General features: G+C 40.2%; 1 protein-coding gene across 1 annotated transcript in view; it reads left to right on the top strand.

The window, feature by feature from the left end:
• The window catches only part of ARFGEF1 (ADP ribosylation factor guanine nucleotide exchange factor 1), a 489,402-nt gene that overhangs the window by 428,253 nt on the left and 44,053 nt on the right, over positions 1-17,096 (top strand). The window contains 2 exon segments of the mRNA XM_053715099.1: positions 6,401-6,536; positions 8,373-8,511. Coding sequence (XP_053571074.1) covers positions 6,401-6,536; positions 8,373-8,511 — 275 coding nt within the window.

Raw genomic sequence — 17,096 nt, 5'->3', positions numbered from 1 at the left:
AAGGGTAAAAACAGGGCTAATAATCGTTTTCGTTCCTTTCGTTTCAACAAAGAACAAAAGCCTGATCCTTCATCCTCAGGAGCAGTTTCAGTTTGGAAACCATCTCCAGTCTGGAATAAATCCAAGCCTGCTAGAAAGGCAAAGCCTGCTTCTAAGTCCACATGAAGGTGCGGCCCTCATTCCAGCTCAGCTGGTAGGGGGCAGGTTACGTTTTTCAAAGAAATTTGGTTCAATTCTGTTCACAATCTTTGGATTCAGAACATTGTTTCAGAAGGGTACAGAATTGGTTTCAAGATGAGACCTCCTGCAAAGAGATTTTTTCTTTCCCGTGTCCCAGTAAATCCAGTGAAAGCTCAAGCATTTCTGAATTGTGTTTCAGATCTAGAGTTGGCTGGAGTAATTATGCCAGTTCCAGTTCCGGAACAGGGGATGGGGTTTTATTCAAATCTCTTCATTGTACCAAAGAAGGAGAATTCCTTCAGACCAGTTCTGGATCTAAAAATATTGAATCGTTATGTAAGGATACCAACATTCAAAATGGTAACTGTAAGGACTATCTTGCCTTTTGTTCAGCAAGGGCATTATATGTCCACAATAGATTTACAGGATGCATATCTGCATATTCCGATTCATCCAGATCATTATCAGTTCCTGAGATTCTCTTTTCTGGACAAGCATTACCAGTTTGTGGCTCTGCCGTTTGGCCTAGCTACAGCTCCAAGAATTTTTACAAAGGTTCTCGGTGCCCTTCTGTCTGTAATCAGAGAACAGGGTATTGTGGTATTTCCTTATTTGGACGATATCTTGGTACTTGCTCAGTCTTTACATTTAGCAGAATCTCATACGAATCGACTTGTGTTGTTTCTTCAAGATCATGGTTGGAGGATCAATTTACCAAAAAGTTCATTGATTCCTCAGACAAGGGTGACCTTTCTGGGTTTCCAGATAGATTCAGTGTCCATGACTCTGTCTTTAACAGACAAGAGACGTCTAAAATTGATTTCAGCTTGTCGAAACCTTCAGTCACAATCTTTACCTTCGGTAGCCTTATGCATGGAAATTCTAGGTCTTATGACTGCTGCATCGGACGCGATCCCCTTTGCTCGTTTTCACATGAGACCTCTTCAGCTCTGTAAGCTGAATCAATGGTGCAAGGATTACACAAAGATATCTCAAATAATATCTTTAAAACCGATTGTACGACACTCTCTAACGTGGTGGACAGATCACCATCGTTTAATTCAGGGGGCTTCTTTTGTGCTTCCGACCTGGACTGTAATTTCAACAGATGCAAGTCTCACGGGTTGGGGAGCTGTGTGGGGATCTCTGACGGCACAAGGAGTTTGGGAATCTCAGGAGGTGAGATTACCGATCAATATTTTGGAACTCCGTGCAATTTTCAGAGCTCTTCAGTTTTGGCCTCTTCTGAAGAGAGAATCGTTCATTTGTTTTCAGACAGACAATGTCACAACTGTGGCATACATCAATCATCAAGGAGGGACTCACAGTCCTCTGGCTATGAAAGAAGTATCTCGAATTCTGGTTTGGGCGGAATCCAGCTCCTGTCTAATCTCTGCGGTTCATATCCCAGGTATAGACAATTGGGAAGCGGATTATCTCAGTCGCCAAACGTTGCATCCGGGCGAATGGTCTCTTCACCCAGAGGTATTTCTTCAGATTGTTCAAATGTGGGAACTTCCAGAAATAGATCTGATGGCGTCTCATCTAAACAAGAAACTTCCCAGGTATCTGTCCAGATCCCGGGATCCTCAGGCGGAGGCAGTGGATGCATTATCACTTCCTTGGAAGTATCATCCTGCCTATATCTTTCCGCCTCTAGTTCTTCTTCCAAGAGTAATCTCCAAGATTCTGAAGGAATGCTCGTTTGTTCTGCTGGTAGCTCCGGCATGGCCTCACAGGTTTTGGTATGCGGATCTGGTCCGGATGGCCTCTTGCCAACCGTGGACTCTTCCGTTAAGACCAGACCTTCTGTCGCAAGGTCCTTTTTTCCATCAGGATCTGAAATCCTTAAATTTAAAGGTATGGAGATTGAACGCTTGATTCTTGGTCAAAGAGGTTTCTCTGACTCTGTGATTAATACTATGTTACAGGCGAGTAAATCTGTATCTAGAGAGATATATTATAGAGTCTGGAAGACTTATATTTCTTGGTGTCTTTCTCATCATTTTTCTTGGCATTCTTTTAGAATACCGAGAATTTTACAGTTTCTTCAGGATGGTTTAGATAAGGGTTTGTCCGCAAGTTCCTTGAAAGGTAAAATCTCTGCTCTTTCTGTTCTTTTTCACAGAAAGATTGCTATTCTTCCTGATATTCATTGTTTTGTACAAGCTTTGGTTCGTATAAAACCTGTCATTAAGTCAATTTCTCCTCCTTGGAGTTTGAATTTGGTTCTGGGGGCTCTTCAAGCTCCTCCGTTTGAACCTATGCATTCATTGGACATTAAATTACTTTCTTGGAAAGTTTTGTTCCTTTTGGCAATCTCTTCTGCCAGAAGAGTTTCTGAATTATCTGCTCTTTCTTGTGAGTCTCCTTTTCTGATTTTTCATCAGGATAAGGCGGTGTTGCGAACTTCTTTTGATTTTTTACCTAAAGTTGTGAATTCCAACAACATTAGTAGAGAAATTGTGGTACCTTCATTATGTCCTAATCCTAAGAATTCTAAGGAGAAATTGTTGCATTCTTTGGATGTTGTTAGAGCTTTGAAATATTATGTTGAAGCTACTAAGTCTTTCCGTAAGACTTCTAGTCTATTTGTTATCTTTTCCGGTTCTAGAAAAGGCCAGAAAGCTTCTGCCATTTCTTTGGCATCTTGGTTGAAATCTTTAATTCATCTTGCCTATGTTGAGTCGGGTAAAACTCCGCCTCAGAGGATTACGGCTCATTCTACTAGGTCAGTTTCTACTTCCTGGGCGTTTAGGAATGAAGCTTCGATTGATCAGATTTGCAAAGCAGCAACTTGGTCCTCTTTGCATACTTTTACTAAATTCTACCATTTTGATGTATTTTCTTCTTCTGAAGCAGTTTTTGGTAGAAAAGTACTTCAGGCAGCGGTTTCAGTTTGAATCTTCTGCTTATGTTTTTCATTAAACTTTATTTTGGGTGTGGATTATTTTCAGCAGGAATTGGCTGTCTTTATTTTATCCCTCCCTCTCTAGTGACTCTTGTGTGGAAAGATCCACATCTTGGGTAATCATTATCCCATACGTCACTAGCTCATGGACTCTTGCTAATTACATGAAAGAAAACATAATTTATGTAAGAACCTGATAAATTCATTTCTTTCATATTAGCAAGAGTCCATGAGGCCCGCCCTTTTTTTGTGGTGGTTATGATTTTTGTATAAAGCACAATTATTCCAATTCCTTATTTTATATGCTTTTGCACTTTTTTATCACCCCACTTCTTGGCTATTCGTTAAACTGAATTGTGGGTGTGGTGAGGGGTGTATTTATAGGCATTTTGAGGTTTGGGAAACTTTTCCCCTCCTGGTAGGAATGTATATCTCATACGTCACTAGCTCATGGACTCTTGCTAATATGAAAGAAATTAATTTATCAGGTAAGTTCTTACATAAATTATGTTTTATGATAGGGTTAGTGAGGCGGATTAGGGGTTAATAACTTTATTATAGTAGCGCTCAGGTCCGGTCGGCAGATTAGGGGTTAATAAGTGTAGGCAGGTGGAGGCGACGTTGTGGGGGGCAGATTAGGGGTTAATAAATATAATATAGGGGTCGGCGATGTTAGGGCAGCAGATTAGGGGTACATAGGGATAATGTAAGTAGTGGCGGTTTACGGAGCGGCAGATTAGGGGTTAATAATAATATGCAGGGGTCAGCGATAGCGGGGGCGGCAGATTAGGGGTTAATAAGTGTAAGGTTAGGGGTGTTTAGACTCGGGGTACATGTTAGAGTGTTAAGTGCAGACGTAGGAAGGGTTACCGCATAGCAAACAATGGGGCTGCGTTAGGAGCTGAACGCGGCTTTTTTGCAGGTGTTTGGTTTTTTTTCAGCTCAAACAGCCCCATTGTTTCTTATGGGAGAATCGTGCACGAGCACGTTTTTGAGGCTGGCCGCGTCCGTAAGCAACTCTGGTATCGAGAGTTGAAGCTGCGTTAAAAATGCTCTACGCTCCTTTTTTGGAGCCTAACGCAGCCTTTATGTGGACTCTCGATACCAGAGTTATTTTTATGGTGCGGCCAGAAAAAAGCCGGCGTTAGTTTTTCGGGTCGTTACCGACAAAACTCCAAATCTAGGCCATAGTGTTTCATGTGCCTTAAATAGACAATGTACCTAAATCTAATAACATTTTATCATTTAATACCCTATAAGGTGCGTGGTGATTAAGGATTCTTAAGAGTAAATAAAGACAAACCTATATCAAAATGAATTAGTATCCAGCACTCATTAATGATTTTATTATAAATCTATTACACAGAAAAGCACTAATATTCACATACCTATAAAAAAAACTGATCATAAAAAAATCTACAGAAATTGAAAGCTGACATCTATTTAAAGTAATAAAATAACAGAAATGCTGTCAATAATCAGTGCGCAGTCATTTAATTAGCAGCTGCAAGAACAGAATTCAGCCACATTGTACAAGTACAATAAAGGTAGTGCACAAGTAGGAATACTTCAGTTTACAGCCAGTGTAAGGTGATAAGCTTGTTAATGATATTATCTGTGGTCATATCAGACACACATTCCTGATCTACTAACAATCCTACCTACCCTCTGTTTTTACAATACTTCCAGCAATCAGTATCTGTAGCTACCACCTGTCTATAAACTATACAAGGCTTACTCCACCCTCTTCTGATGTTAGCGTCAACACTAGTAATGACCTCACTAAATGATGTCAATTGTAACACTGTGTAGCCATCTTTAGGTTTGTGTAACAGCCTTATCCCAAATCTATTTTTGTTTTTACATCACATCTAAAAATTGCATTTTGTTCTCTTTGAAATTAGAAGTACTTACTAATAGGAGCCTATGTTTATTTCCCACTGCTTTTGGGGTTGCATATCCCACCAGCTACCTAGAAAAGGAGCATGGCCTCGCTCAGTACTCTTACATGCCACAGGTGTACAGTAAGGTACAGCACACACACCAGCTGCTGCTTTACGTTGGCAAATCATTTCTTGACAGAACATTCAGTTTATGAGCGTAAGCATTTGGTTGATGTGATCATAGCCTTTACTCCAAAATACAATGTGTATTTGAATTTTAAATCAAAGAGATTCAGCTATAACTTGCAAACAGGCAACTGCCTGCTGGTAGACCTGGACTTCCATCTCAAGCAGTCGTAATCAGAAGGTACTCAGGGGAAAAGTTTTCAACACACTTGTGCAAAAAGAGCATGTGTCTGGTAAGTTCAGCTGCAGTGCCAAACACAGCCAAGCTCTACTTGCAACCAAATGTATGGAAATAACCATTTCAAAGAATGCTTCTCATAGAAGGTAACTATAGGCAGCTGCTTACTTCAACTTGGTCTAATGACATCCCTGGCCCTGCATGCTTGCCATTTAAGCAAGAAAACAGTTGTTTAATTTAACTATTGAGAGATGCCATCAAGTGTTCACAATAGTTTAAATCAGTGATGACCAGCACATGGGGGGGCACAGATCAATATTTTAGAACAGTAAATATAAAATTAAACATCTCGTTATTCGGAAAGAGCATGCTATGTTAAACAAATTTCCATTTTACGTCTAGCATCTAATTTGCTTTGTTCTCTTTGTATTCTGTGTTGAAATGCATACCTAGGTACACTCAAAAGCACAATGCACTAATGGGAGCTAGCTGCTCATTGTTGGCTGCACGTTTAGGCCTCATATCATGGGCTCATCCCATGTGTTCAGCTAAATCCCAGTAGAACATTGCTGTTCTGAATCCTAAAATAAAAATGTTGGGTTTCATGTCCTTTTAAGGGCTGCATGTAAATGTAAGCTATTAAACCCACAACAAATAATATATTCTTTAAAAAGGCTAGTGTCACAGGGTCAGATTTAGATAAGACTGCTGTGTAACTGTTATCTGCTCTTTCCCTTTAGAGGGCTCTTTAGTTGCGGTCACCGCAGAGCACATATTTATAGTTCTGCTTTTTCCTACGTCACAAAAACAATAGTACTTATTTTTCATTCCAGGGGCCACAAGAATTAGTGCAGAGCATGGGCTGTCAGTAGACCATCTTAAGAGGAGATGTCAAAATCTAAGAAAAATTTTTTATATATTTTTCTTTACTGACGTTCTGCTTTTGATAACTGCGCTGTGTGCATCTATATGTATGACGTTTTGTCCCACATCTAGAATCATTTTCAGTAATTTATTGTTCTCTTTTTTTATGTACTTTGCTTTTTTCTTTCTGTGCTGCAGAAAGCGGAGTGGATGACCACGACATGCAATCATGCTCTCTATGCAATTTGTGACGTATTTACACAGTACTTTGAAGTGCTCAGTGATGTTCTCCTGGATGATATTTTTGCACAGCTCTATTGGTGTGTACAGCAAGGTAAGACGTCAGCTAACTGAACCTATTACAGATAGAGATACAATTGGCATAGTAATACACTTCCTGGTAATTGATTGTTATTGTAACTTCATAGGCTTTATATTTAAATATATTTAAGGGGACATTTTTTCAGGGGTTAAACATGTATTTTTCAGTTTGCATTTGTTTAACTGTAAAATGCTGTAATAAATAAGCGCATTAAACTAGGACCCTTTAATCATTTTCTTTTACTTTTCATTCAATGTCACTTTATTTATTGAGGGCCAGATTACCATTAGGGCACTATTTACCGCTTTCGCTCACGCACTTACTGCGCTAGAATTAAACTTTTTTCATGCATCAGGTTGTGCTTGTATTGCAAGTTGATAGTAAAAATGTATCGTTCATGTGCTAACCCGATGAACTTAAAATATTGCGCACGCAATAACCTATTGCCTCTATAAAAGTCAATGGAGAAAAAAAAAAACACTCTCGCACTAACCCAAACGCATATTCTTAAAGGGACAGTCAAGTCCAAAAAACTTTCATGATTCAAATGAGCATGCAATTTTAAACAACTTTCCAATTTACTTTTATCACCAGTTTTGTTTTGTTCTCTTGGTATTCTTAGTAGAAAGCTAAACCTAGGAGGTTCATATGCTAATTTCTTAGACCTTGAAGGCCGCCTCTATTTTGAATGCATTTTGACAGTTTTTGATCACTAGAGGGTGTTAGTTCATGTGTTTCATATAGATATCATTGAGCTCATACACGTGAAGTTACCTAGGAGTGAGCACTGCTTGGCTAAAATGCAAGTCTGTCAAAAGAACTGAAGTAAGGGGGCAGTTTGCAGAGGCATAAATACAAGGTAATTACAGAAGTAAAACATATTATTTTAACTGTGTTAGTTATGCAAAAATGGGGAATGTGCAATAAAGGGTTTATCTATCTTTTTAAACAACAAAAATTCTGGTGTTGGCTGTCCATTTAAGTGCGCAAATCCGACATGGAAATATGAATATTTCACATTTCATTGTTCTTCACATAGCAGAATATGTTCTCTTTATTCATAAATACATATTTCTACAAATATCTGATGTTTATTTGCATAAATATATATTTATACCTATATATATATATATATATATATATATATATGTATATATTTATACACACACACATGATTATATATAGGTATAGATATATACAGATATATATCGGAATATCTATTTATAAATGCTTAGAACATATTCTGCTATGTGCAGAACATTGGAATGTGAAATATTTACAGTAAATACACTGTATAACACTTTATTAAATATGAATATTGCATAAATATGCTTATGTATGTCTAAGCCCTTTGCCTGCCTTTTTTTTCCCCTAACACCTGATATCTTTGAGCCCTAACTAGAGCTTTGAGGACGCGCTAACCCGTCAAGTGTTAACTTCAATTGCGCTAAAGTGATTGAGTTTACTTTTAACTTGTAATATGAGCGCACTTGAAAACTAGATATCGCTTGTGCGGAAACGATAGCGCTCCACTCGTAATCTGGCCCTGAGTTGGCAATGCAGTGCTGATTTTTGTTTTTTTACATGAGGTAACATTATTATTTACAGAAACTATGGAGCTTTGCTTGTATTTTTTTTTCCCTTACTAAAACAATAATGGGACATCGGTTTTCTTTTTTGCAAACAAATGCAAAAATTAAGAATTAAGCCAAAACGTTGAAGTGCTTAAAACAATATTTCACTTTGATTTAATAAAACGGCCAACAAAGCTGTTTACAGCAGACTTCACATACGGTTTCCCTTTCACTTTTTGGGAACTAATGAGTAATTTCTTGATATATTTTGTAGATAATGAACAGCTTGCTCGTTCTGGCACCAACTGTTTAGAAAATGTTGTTATTCTAAATGGAGAAAAATTTAACTTTGAAATCTGGGACAAAACTGGCAACTGCATGCTGGATATATTCAAAACCACAATACCTCATGCGTAAGTACTAATTGTGAGAGTGTAAAACGTTTATTTTGTAAGCTCTTAAATTGTAATAGAAATAGAATGTAAAAAACAAGAATCATTTGATGGTTCTTGTTTCCAGAATAAGGGAATGATTTGTCCTATGAACTATGACATCTTTGCTGTCTGCCACGTTTTATACAAAATTCTAGTAGTAGTATATCCTTTAGGTCATGGATTAAAGGTAAAAGCTAATTATAAATACTGAAAATAACATTATCGATAGTATAAGAATTCCATACTAATACAAATATACTTGCTCTTACTATATATACTCAATATGCTAATTTAATTACATTATGTAGCGCAAGGGTTCTTAACCTACCCCCAATGAATTGCCCAACATGTGCCCATATTTCCTTTTCCAGACTTACAAAAAATTAATCACCAGTCCTATTAAGTACAAGTATAACTTTAAAAGATGTCAACAGCTTGTTTTCTTTTTAAAGACACGAGTCCACGGATTTCATCCTTACTTGTGGGATTATGCCTCCTGGTCAACAGGAGGAGGCAAAGAGCACCACAGCAGAGCTTTAAATATAGCTCCTCCCTTCCCTCCCACCCCAGTCATTCTCTTTGCCTATGTTAGTAATAATAGGAAGAGGTAAAGCGAGGTGTTAGATTAGATTCTTCAATCAAGAGTTTATTATTTTTAAAGTGGTGCCAGAGAGTGCTACTTTTTCTAGGGTGTAGCCGTAGTCCATGTCAGTCTCTAGAGTAGAGCTATTGGTGGCTTTAGAGCAATGGGAACTGGTGGGGCATAATTCTCACTGCGCCTCCCATACTGTGATGCTGCCCTTTTTGTGATGGCCTAAGCTGGATCTAACTCAGGCTTTATCTTGTCTACAGGACTATAGGAGGGAACCTAAGGACCTCTGAACCCTGTTGAAGCTGTCCTGCTGTCGGACAGCATAAGAGGTAAGTGCAGACTTTATTTCTCTAAAGCAAAATTCCTCAGGGATATATTTACCTCAGAGAGGTTTTCTACACTTAAGTGTATATTATGGGAATCAGGGACTCTGTCAGTAAAGAGCTCTCTTACCAGACAGCATTTGGCAGACTCTGGGCCACGCTTAGGGCTATTTTATGGGGACCTAGTCTCATTAAAAGTAAGGGACTTCCTCACATGGTGACTTTGTTCCGGCACTGGGCTACGCTTGGCGTTAATTTTAAGAACCGCTTGGTTTTTGAATGTTTAATTAGGGCTTCACTTTCTTTGTGTTTACTTTACTACGGCTACGTGGTAAAACATGTTTTAGGCGTTAGAGGTGGCAGTATTAGCAGGCACTGGATTCTGGGGCTATCGGGTTTTATGTTATCCTTAGCCATGCTGTGTTTTTTAGACTTTGACGCCCATGAAGGGCGGGGTCTCATTTTGCGCGCTTCAGTTTTCTTCACTGACGCCGCGCAGTTGTTTTTCCGGAGCCGACATCAGTCTTCCCAGCTGGGTGTCACGCTAGGAACCTCTTGGTTTTAAAACAGAGCAAGGGGTTGATAGCGTTTGATATCACTTGCTGGCTGTCGCTGTTAAGCTTGCTGGAGGAGCAGTCTAAATACCGGGTACCAGGTAGGCACCTCAGCAGAGCTGTTGAGGCGTAGGGGTGCAATCTTTACTGAAGTATTATCCTTATTAAGAACATGTTTGATGTTTTTAAATTTTAAGGGGCCATTTCAAAATATATAGTATATGTTTCTTTCTAATGAGTTTTACTGGCCCTTTAAAAACGAAAAAGAGAGTCTAGTTTCTAATTGAGTATTAGTTCATATACCCTCTTGCTTCCTTTTTCAACTCATTAGAGAGTGGTTGACTAAGGTTTGAAGGGGTTATTTCTTTTTATAATTCTGTTTTATGATGGATTTAGAAGATATCCAGAATGTTACTTGTGCCATGTGTTTGAATGCCAATGTGGAACCGCCTGTTCCTTTTTGTCCCTCATGCATTGAGAGGGCTTTAAGCTATAGAGAGAGGATTTTCTTTGATAAAACCTTGAACAAAGCGGATGCTTCTCAGGAGTCTATCGAGGAGATGCAGAATATGCTGCAGCTTTCTCCCCAAGCGTCAAAGCCCTTAGAGCCCGCTCAAGCAGTGCCCTGTACTTCTTCTGCAGTTTCTGCTGCAGTTACTTTAAAAGACATAGCTGCAGGTATGTCTTCTACGCTTTCTGATGCGTTATCTGCCTTTCCTATATTTCAAGGCAAGCGTAAAAGGAAGGACAACTATGTGGTCATTGAAGTTTCTGATACTTTCATGACAATCTCGGACGTACCCTCCCAGGGTTCTGAGTTGGAGGGTATGGAGGTTCTGTCGGAAGGTGAAATTTCTGACTCTGGAAGTTCCTTACCTTTGACCGATTCAGAAGTGGTTTCTTTCAAGTTTAAACTAGAACACCTCCGCTTGTTACTAAGGGAGGTTTTAGTGACTTTGAACAACTGTCATACGATAGTGGTCCCTCCGGAGAAGTTGAGTAAGTTGCACAGATACTTGGAAGTGCCTTCTTACTAGGATGTTTTTCCGGTTCCCAAGCGAACTTCGGAGATTATTGCTAAAGAATGGGAGAGACCAGGTATTCCCTTCTCTTCTTCTCCAATTTTCAAGAAGATTTTCCCTATATCTGACGCTGTCAGGGACTCTTGGCAGACGGTCCCTAAGGTAGAGGGAGCTATTTCCACCCTGGCTAAGCGGACTACTATTCCTATTGAGGATAATTGTGCTTTCAAAGATCCTATGGATAAGAAGTTGGAGAACCTACTTAAAAGAATTTATGTCCATCAGGGTTTACTTTTACAACCGGCTGCTTGCATTGTTACGGTCACTAGTGCGGCAGCTTATTGGTTTGATGCTCTTGCAGAGTCTCTTAAGATGGAGACTTCTCTGGAAGAGATACAGGATCGGATTAAAGCTCTTAAATTAGCTAATTCATTTATTACTGATGCTTCTCTGCAGATTACTAAATTGGCTGCTAAGAGTTCAGGTTTTTCTGTCCTAGCCCGCAGGGCATTATGGTTGAAACCTTGGTCTGCGGACGTGTCATCCAAGTCTAAGCTTCTGGCCATTCCTTACAAGGGGAAGACCTTGTTTGGACCTGGCTTGAAGGAAATTATTTCTGACATCACGGGAGGCAAGGGTCATCTCCTCCCTCAGGATAAACGATCCAAGCAGAAGGGTAGACAAAGTAATTTTCGTTCCTTTCAAAATTTCAAGGGAAACTCCTCAGCTTCCTCTAAACAGGAAGGAAACTATTCACATTCCAAGTCTACCTGGAGACCCAACCAGTCATGGAACAAGGGTAAACAATCAAAGAAACCTGCTGCTGCTTCCAAGTCAGCATGAAGGGTTGGCCCCCGATCCAGGACCGGATCTGGTAGGGGGAAGAGTTTCATTTTGCATCCAGGCTTGGGTGCGAGATGTTCAGGATCCCTGGGCTCTAGAAATCGTGTCTCAGGGATACAAACTGGAGTTCAGAAATTCTTTACCCCGAGGAAGGTTTCTTCTTTCAAGATTATCTGCAAACCAGATAAAAAGAGAGGCGTTCTTACATTGTGTAGGAGACCTCTCTTCCTTGGGAGTAATTTGTCCCGTTCCAATACAGGGACAGGGGTTTTATTCAAATCTGTTTGTAGTCCCAAAAAGGAGGGAACTTTCAGACCTATTTTAGACCCCAAGAGTCTAAACAAGTTTCTCAGAGTTACATCTTTCAAGATGGAAACTATTCGTACCATTCTTCCATTAATCAAGGAGGGTCAATTTATGACGACAGTGGATCTAAAGGATGCGTATCTTCATGTTCCTATCCACAGAGATCATCACAAGTTCCTGAGGTTTGCATTTCTGGACAAACATTTTCAGTTTGTGGCTCTCCCTTTTGGTCTGGCCATGGCGCCCAGAATTTTAACAAAGGTTCTGGGGTCTCTGCTGGCGGTTCTAAGACCGTGGGGCATTGCGGTGGCGCCTTATCTGGACGATATCCTAATCCAGGCGTTATTTTATCAACTAGCAAGGTCCCATACCGACATTGTGCTATCCTTCCTGAGAACTCACGGGTGGAAGGTAAATCTGGAAAAGAGTTTGTTAATTCCGCAGACAAGGGTTCCCTTCCTGGGAACTCTAATCGACTCTATATCCATGAAAATTTTTCTGACGGAGGTCAGAAGATTAAAAATTCTGAATACATGTCGAGCCCTTCAGTCCAATCCTCGGCCGTCAGTGGCTCAGGGCATGGATTTAATCGGATTGATGGTGGCAGCAATGGACATCATTCCGTTTGCTCGTTTTCATCTCAAGCCTCTGCAGCTGAGCATGCTCAGGCAGTGGAATGGAGAGTATCGAATAACCCTAGATCAGGAGACGAGGGAATCTCTTCTATGGTGGTTGTCTCTGGATCATCTATCCCAGGGGACATGCTTTCGCAGACCTTCATGGGTAATTGTGACAACGGATGCCAGCCTTTTAGGATGGGGAGCAGTTTGGGGCTCTTTAAAGGCTCAGGGAGTATGGACTCAGGCAGAGTCTCTCCTTCCCATCAACATTCTAGAGCTGAGGGCGATCTTCAATGCGCTTCAGGCCTGGCCTCAGCTGGCTTCGGCACAATTCATCAGATTCCAATCGGACAACATAACGACAGTGGCTTACATCAATCATCAGGGAGGAACAAGGAGTTCCTTAGCGATGACCGAAGTAACCAAGATAATCCAGTGGGCGGAGGCTCACTCTTGCCATCTGTCTGCGATCTACATCCCAGGGGTGGAAAACTGGGAAGCAGATTTTCTGAGCAGGCAGACCTTTCATCCAGGAGAGTGGGAACTCCATCCGGAAATATTTTCCAACCTGATTCTCAGATGAGGTCGGCCGGAGTTGGATCTCATGGCGTCTTGTCAGAATGCCAAGCTTCCGAGATACAGGTCCAGGGACCCCCAGGCCGAGCTGATAGATGCCTTGGCAGTTCCTTGGTCCTTCAGCCTAGCATATGTATTCCCCCCGTTTGCGCTCCTTCCCCGGGTTATTGCTCAAATCAAACAGGAGAGGGCTTCAGTGATCCTCATTGCTCCTGCGTGGCCTCGCAGGATTTGGTATGCCGATCTGGTGGACATGTCATCTCTGCCACCTTGGAAACTTCCATTGAGGAAGGACCTTCTCAGCGAGTTCTCGTAAGGGCCAGATTTCTGCCTTATCTGTTTTGTTGCACAAGCGTCTGGCAGCTGTTCCAGATATTCAAACTTTTTGTCAGGCTTTGATTAGAATCAGGCCTGTGTTTAAACCAATTGTTCCTCCATTGAGTTGGAATTTAGTTCTTAAGGTTCTTCAAGGGGTTCCGTTTGAACCTATGCATTCCATAGATATTAAGTTGTTATCTTGGAAAGTTTTGTTTCTTGTTGCCATTTCTTCTGCTCGAAGAGTGTCTGAGCTTTCGGCTTTACAATATAATTCTCCTTACCTTATTTTTCATTCGGATAAGGTGGTTTTACGTACTAAACTTGGTTTTCTTCCTGAAGTTTTTTCGGACAAGAACATTAATCAGGAGATTGTTGTTCCTTCTTTGTGTCCTAATCCTTCTTCTCAGAAGGAACGTCTGCTACACATTTTGGACGTAGTCCGTGCATTAAAATTTTACTTACAGGCGACTAAAGATTTTCGTCAATCGTCTTCTTTATTTGTTGTTTTTTTGGGAAAACGTAAGGGTCAGAAAGCTACGGCTACCTCTCTTTCTTTTTGGCTGAAGAGTATCATCTGCTTTGCATATGAGACTGCTGGACAGCTGCCTCCTGAAAAGATTACGGGTCATTCCACTAGGGCTGTTGCTTCTTCATGGGCATTCAAAAATGATGCATCTGTTGAGCAGATTTGCAAGGCTGCAACTTGGTCTTCTCTTCACACTTTTTCTAAATTTTACAAATTTGATACTTTTGCCTCTGCTGAGGCTGTTTTTGGGAGAAAGGTTCTTCAAGCAGTGGTGCCTTCCGTTTAGGTTCCCTGTCTTGTCCCTCCCTTTTCATCCATGTACTATAGCTTTGGTATTGTATCCCACAAGTAAGGATGAAATCTGTGGACTCATCGTGTCTTTAAAAAGAAAAGAAAATTCATGCTTACCTGATAAATTTGTTTCTTTTTAGACACGATGAGTCCACGGCCTGCCCTGTTATCTGAGACAGGTTATTATTTTGGTTAAACTTCAGTAACCTCTGCACCTTAGCTTTTCCTTTCTCTTCCTAACTTCGGTCGAATGACTGGAGTGGGAGGGAAGGGAGGAGCTATATATACAGCTCTGCTGTGGTGCTCTTTGCCTCCTCCTGTTGACCAGGAGGCGTAATCCCACAAGTAAGGATGAAATCCGTGGACTCATCGTGTCTAAAAAGAAACAAATTTATCAGGTAAGCATAAATTTTCTTTTTCTTGTTTTTTTAAGTTAAGAATATTTTCAGTGTTTCTGACAAAGAGGTTAAACCAATTGCTTTCTCTTTTTATACATGGACAAATCTATTATACTTATTAACTGCCTAATAACATACAGTATAACAGTCTGTCAATTTTTTAAATAAATGCTTTAAAGCATTTTGTGACTATAGTAATCTTATAGCTGCTGTTTACTAACTTTCATCTAGATTACGAGTTTTGCGTTACGGGTTTTAATGCTGAAAAAATTGCCACTTCAGCATAAAAACAGTAACGCAGCCATTACGAGTCGTGTCGTTATAGCTGTACTGCAAACATTTTATCCTGTAACGCAACGTCAATCCCGCACTCAAAAAAATTACGTTTTTGTGTGGGATTTCCATAGCGCCGGTATTACAGGTTGTGCGGTGAGGCTAAAATGCTTGCGTTACAGCCTATACCAACACGATCCATACCGCCATCTGAGAGCAGTAGTTTTGAGTTTTGCGCAACAAAACTATTATACAAAACTCATAACTAAACCGTTACAAAGTACACTAACACCCATAAACTACCTATTAACCCCTATTCTGCCACCCTTACGCATCACAAACACTATATTAAACTTATTAACCCATAATCTGCTGCTCCCAACATCACCGCCACTAATAAAAGTTATTAACCCCTATTCCGCCGCTCCCTGACATCTGCACCACTATAATAAAGCTATTAACCCCTATTCCGCCGCTCCCCGACATCGCCACCACTATATAAAGTTATTAACCCCTAAACTGCCAGCCCCCGACATCACAAAAAACAAAATTAAACTATTAACCCCTAAACCTAGCAACCCCCTAACTTTAAATTTAAAATTACAATATCCCTATCTTGAAATAAATAAACTTACCTGTGAAATTAAAAAAACCTGTTTAAACTATAAATTAACCTAACATAATTATGCTAAAATTAAAATAACTATCAATTAAATATACTAAATTACACATTAAAAAAAAAACTTACACTACAAAAGAAATTTAAATCTAAAATTATAAAAAATACTAATTTACAAAAAATAACAAACAAAATAATCCAAAATAAAAGCAATTACACCTAATCTAATAGCCCTATAAAAATAACCCCCCCCCCAATAAAAAAAATATCTAGCCTACAATAGACTACCAATAGACCTTAAAAGGCTAAAAGAAATCAGCACTTTTCCCTGTAGAAAAGATACAAGACCCCCCAACAGTAAAACCCACCACCCAACCAACCCACCCAAAATAAAAAAACCTAACTCTAACAAAAACCTAAGATACCCATTGACCTGTTAAGGGCATTTGTAAGGGCATTTAGCTCTTTTAAGAAAGCCCAAACCCTAATCAAAAAAAAAAAAAAAAAAACCCAAAAAAGTAAAAACAAAACAAACACTAATCCCCGACGATCCACTTACAATTTTTGAAGTCCGGACATCCAGGCGGCGAGGTCTTCATCCATCCAGGCAGCGAGGTCTTCATCCATCCAGGCGGCGAGGTCTTCATCCATCCAGGCGGTGTCTTCTATCTTCATCCCGGGGGCGCGGAGCGGGTCCATCCTTTAAGACATCCAGCGCGGTGCGTTCTCTTCATACGATCGCCGCCATACACTACTGAATCTTCAATGCAAGGGAGCCTTTTCAAAATGGCGTCCCTTGCATTCCTATTGTGGCTGATTTGATTTTTGAAATTCAAATCGGCCAATAGGATGAGAGCTACTGAAATTCTATTGGCTATGCAAATCAACTAATTGAATTTCAGTAGCTCTCATCCTATTGGCTGATTTGAACAGCCAATATGATATCAGTAGCTCTCATGCTATTGGCTGATGTGAATTTCAAAAATCAAATCAGCCAATAGGAATGCAAGGGACGCCATTTTGAAAATTCTCCCTTGCATTGAAGATTCAGTGTACGGGGGCGACCGTATGAAGCGAACGCTCTGCGCCAGATGTCTTGAAGGATAAACCCGCTCCGCGCTGCCGGGATGAAGATAGAAGATGCCGCCTGGATGAAGATATAAGATGCTGCCTGGATGGATGAAGACCTTGCCGCCTGGATGTCCGGACTTCAAAAACGGTAAGTGGATCGTCGGGGGTTAGTGTTAGGTTTTTTTTTTAACTTTTTTGGGGTGTTTTTTTTTTTTTTAGATTAGGGTTTGGG

The sequence above is a fragment of the Bombina bombina genome, chromosome 5 (genome assembly GCF_027579735.1).
Source record: "Bombina bombina isolate aBomBom1 chromosome 5, aBomBom1.pri, whole genome shotgun sequence".
NCBI lineage: Eukaryota > Metazoa > Chordata > Amphibia > Anura > Bombinatoridae > Bombina > Bombina bombina.
Note: the sequence above shows the minus strand (reverse complement) of the source record. Positions and strands in the feature narration are given on the sequence as shown.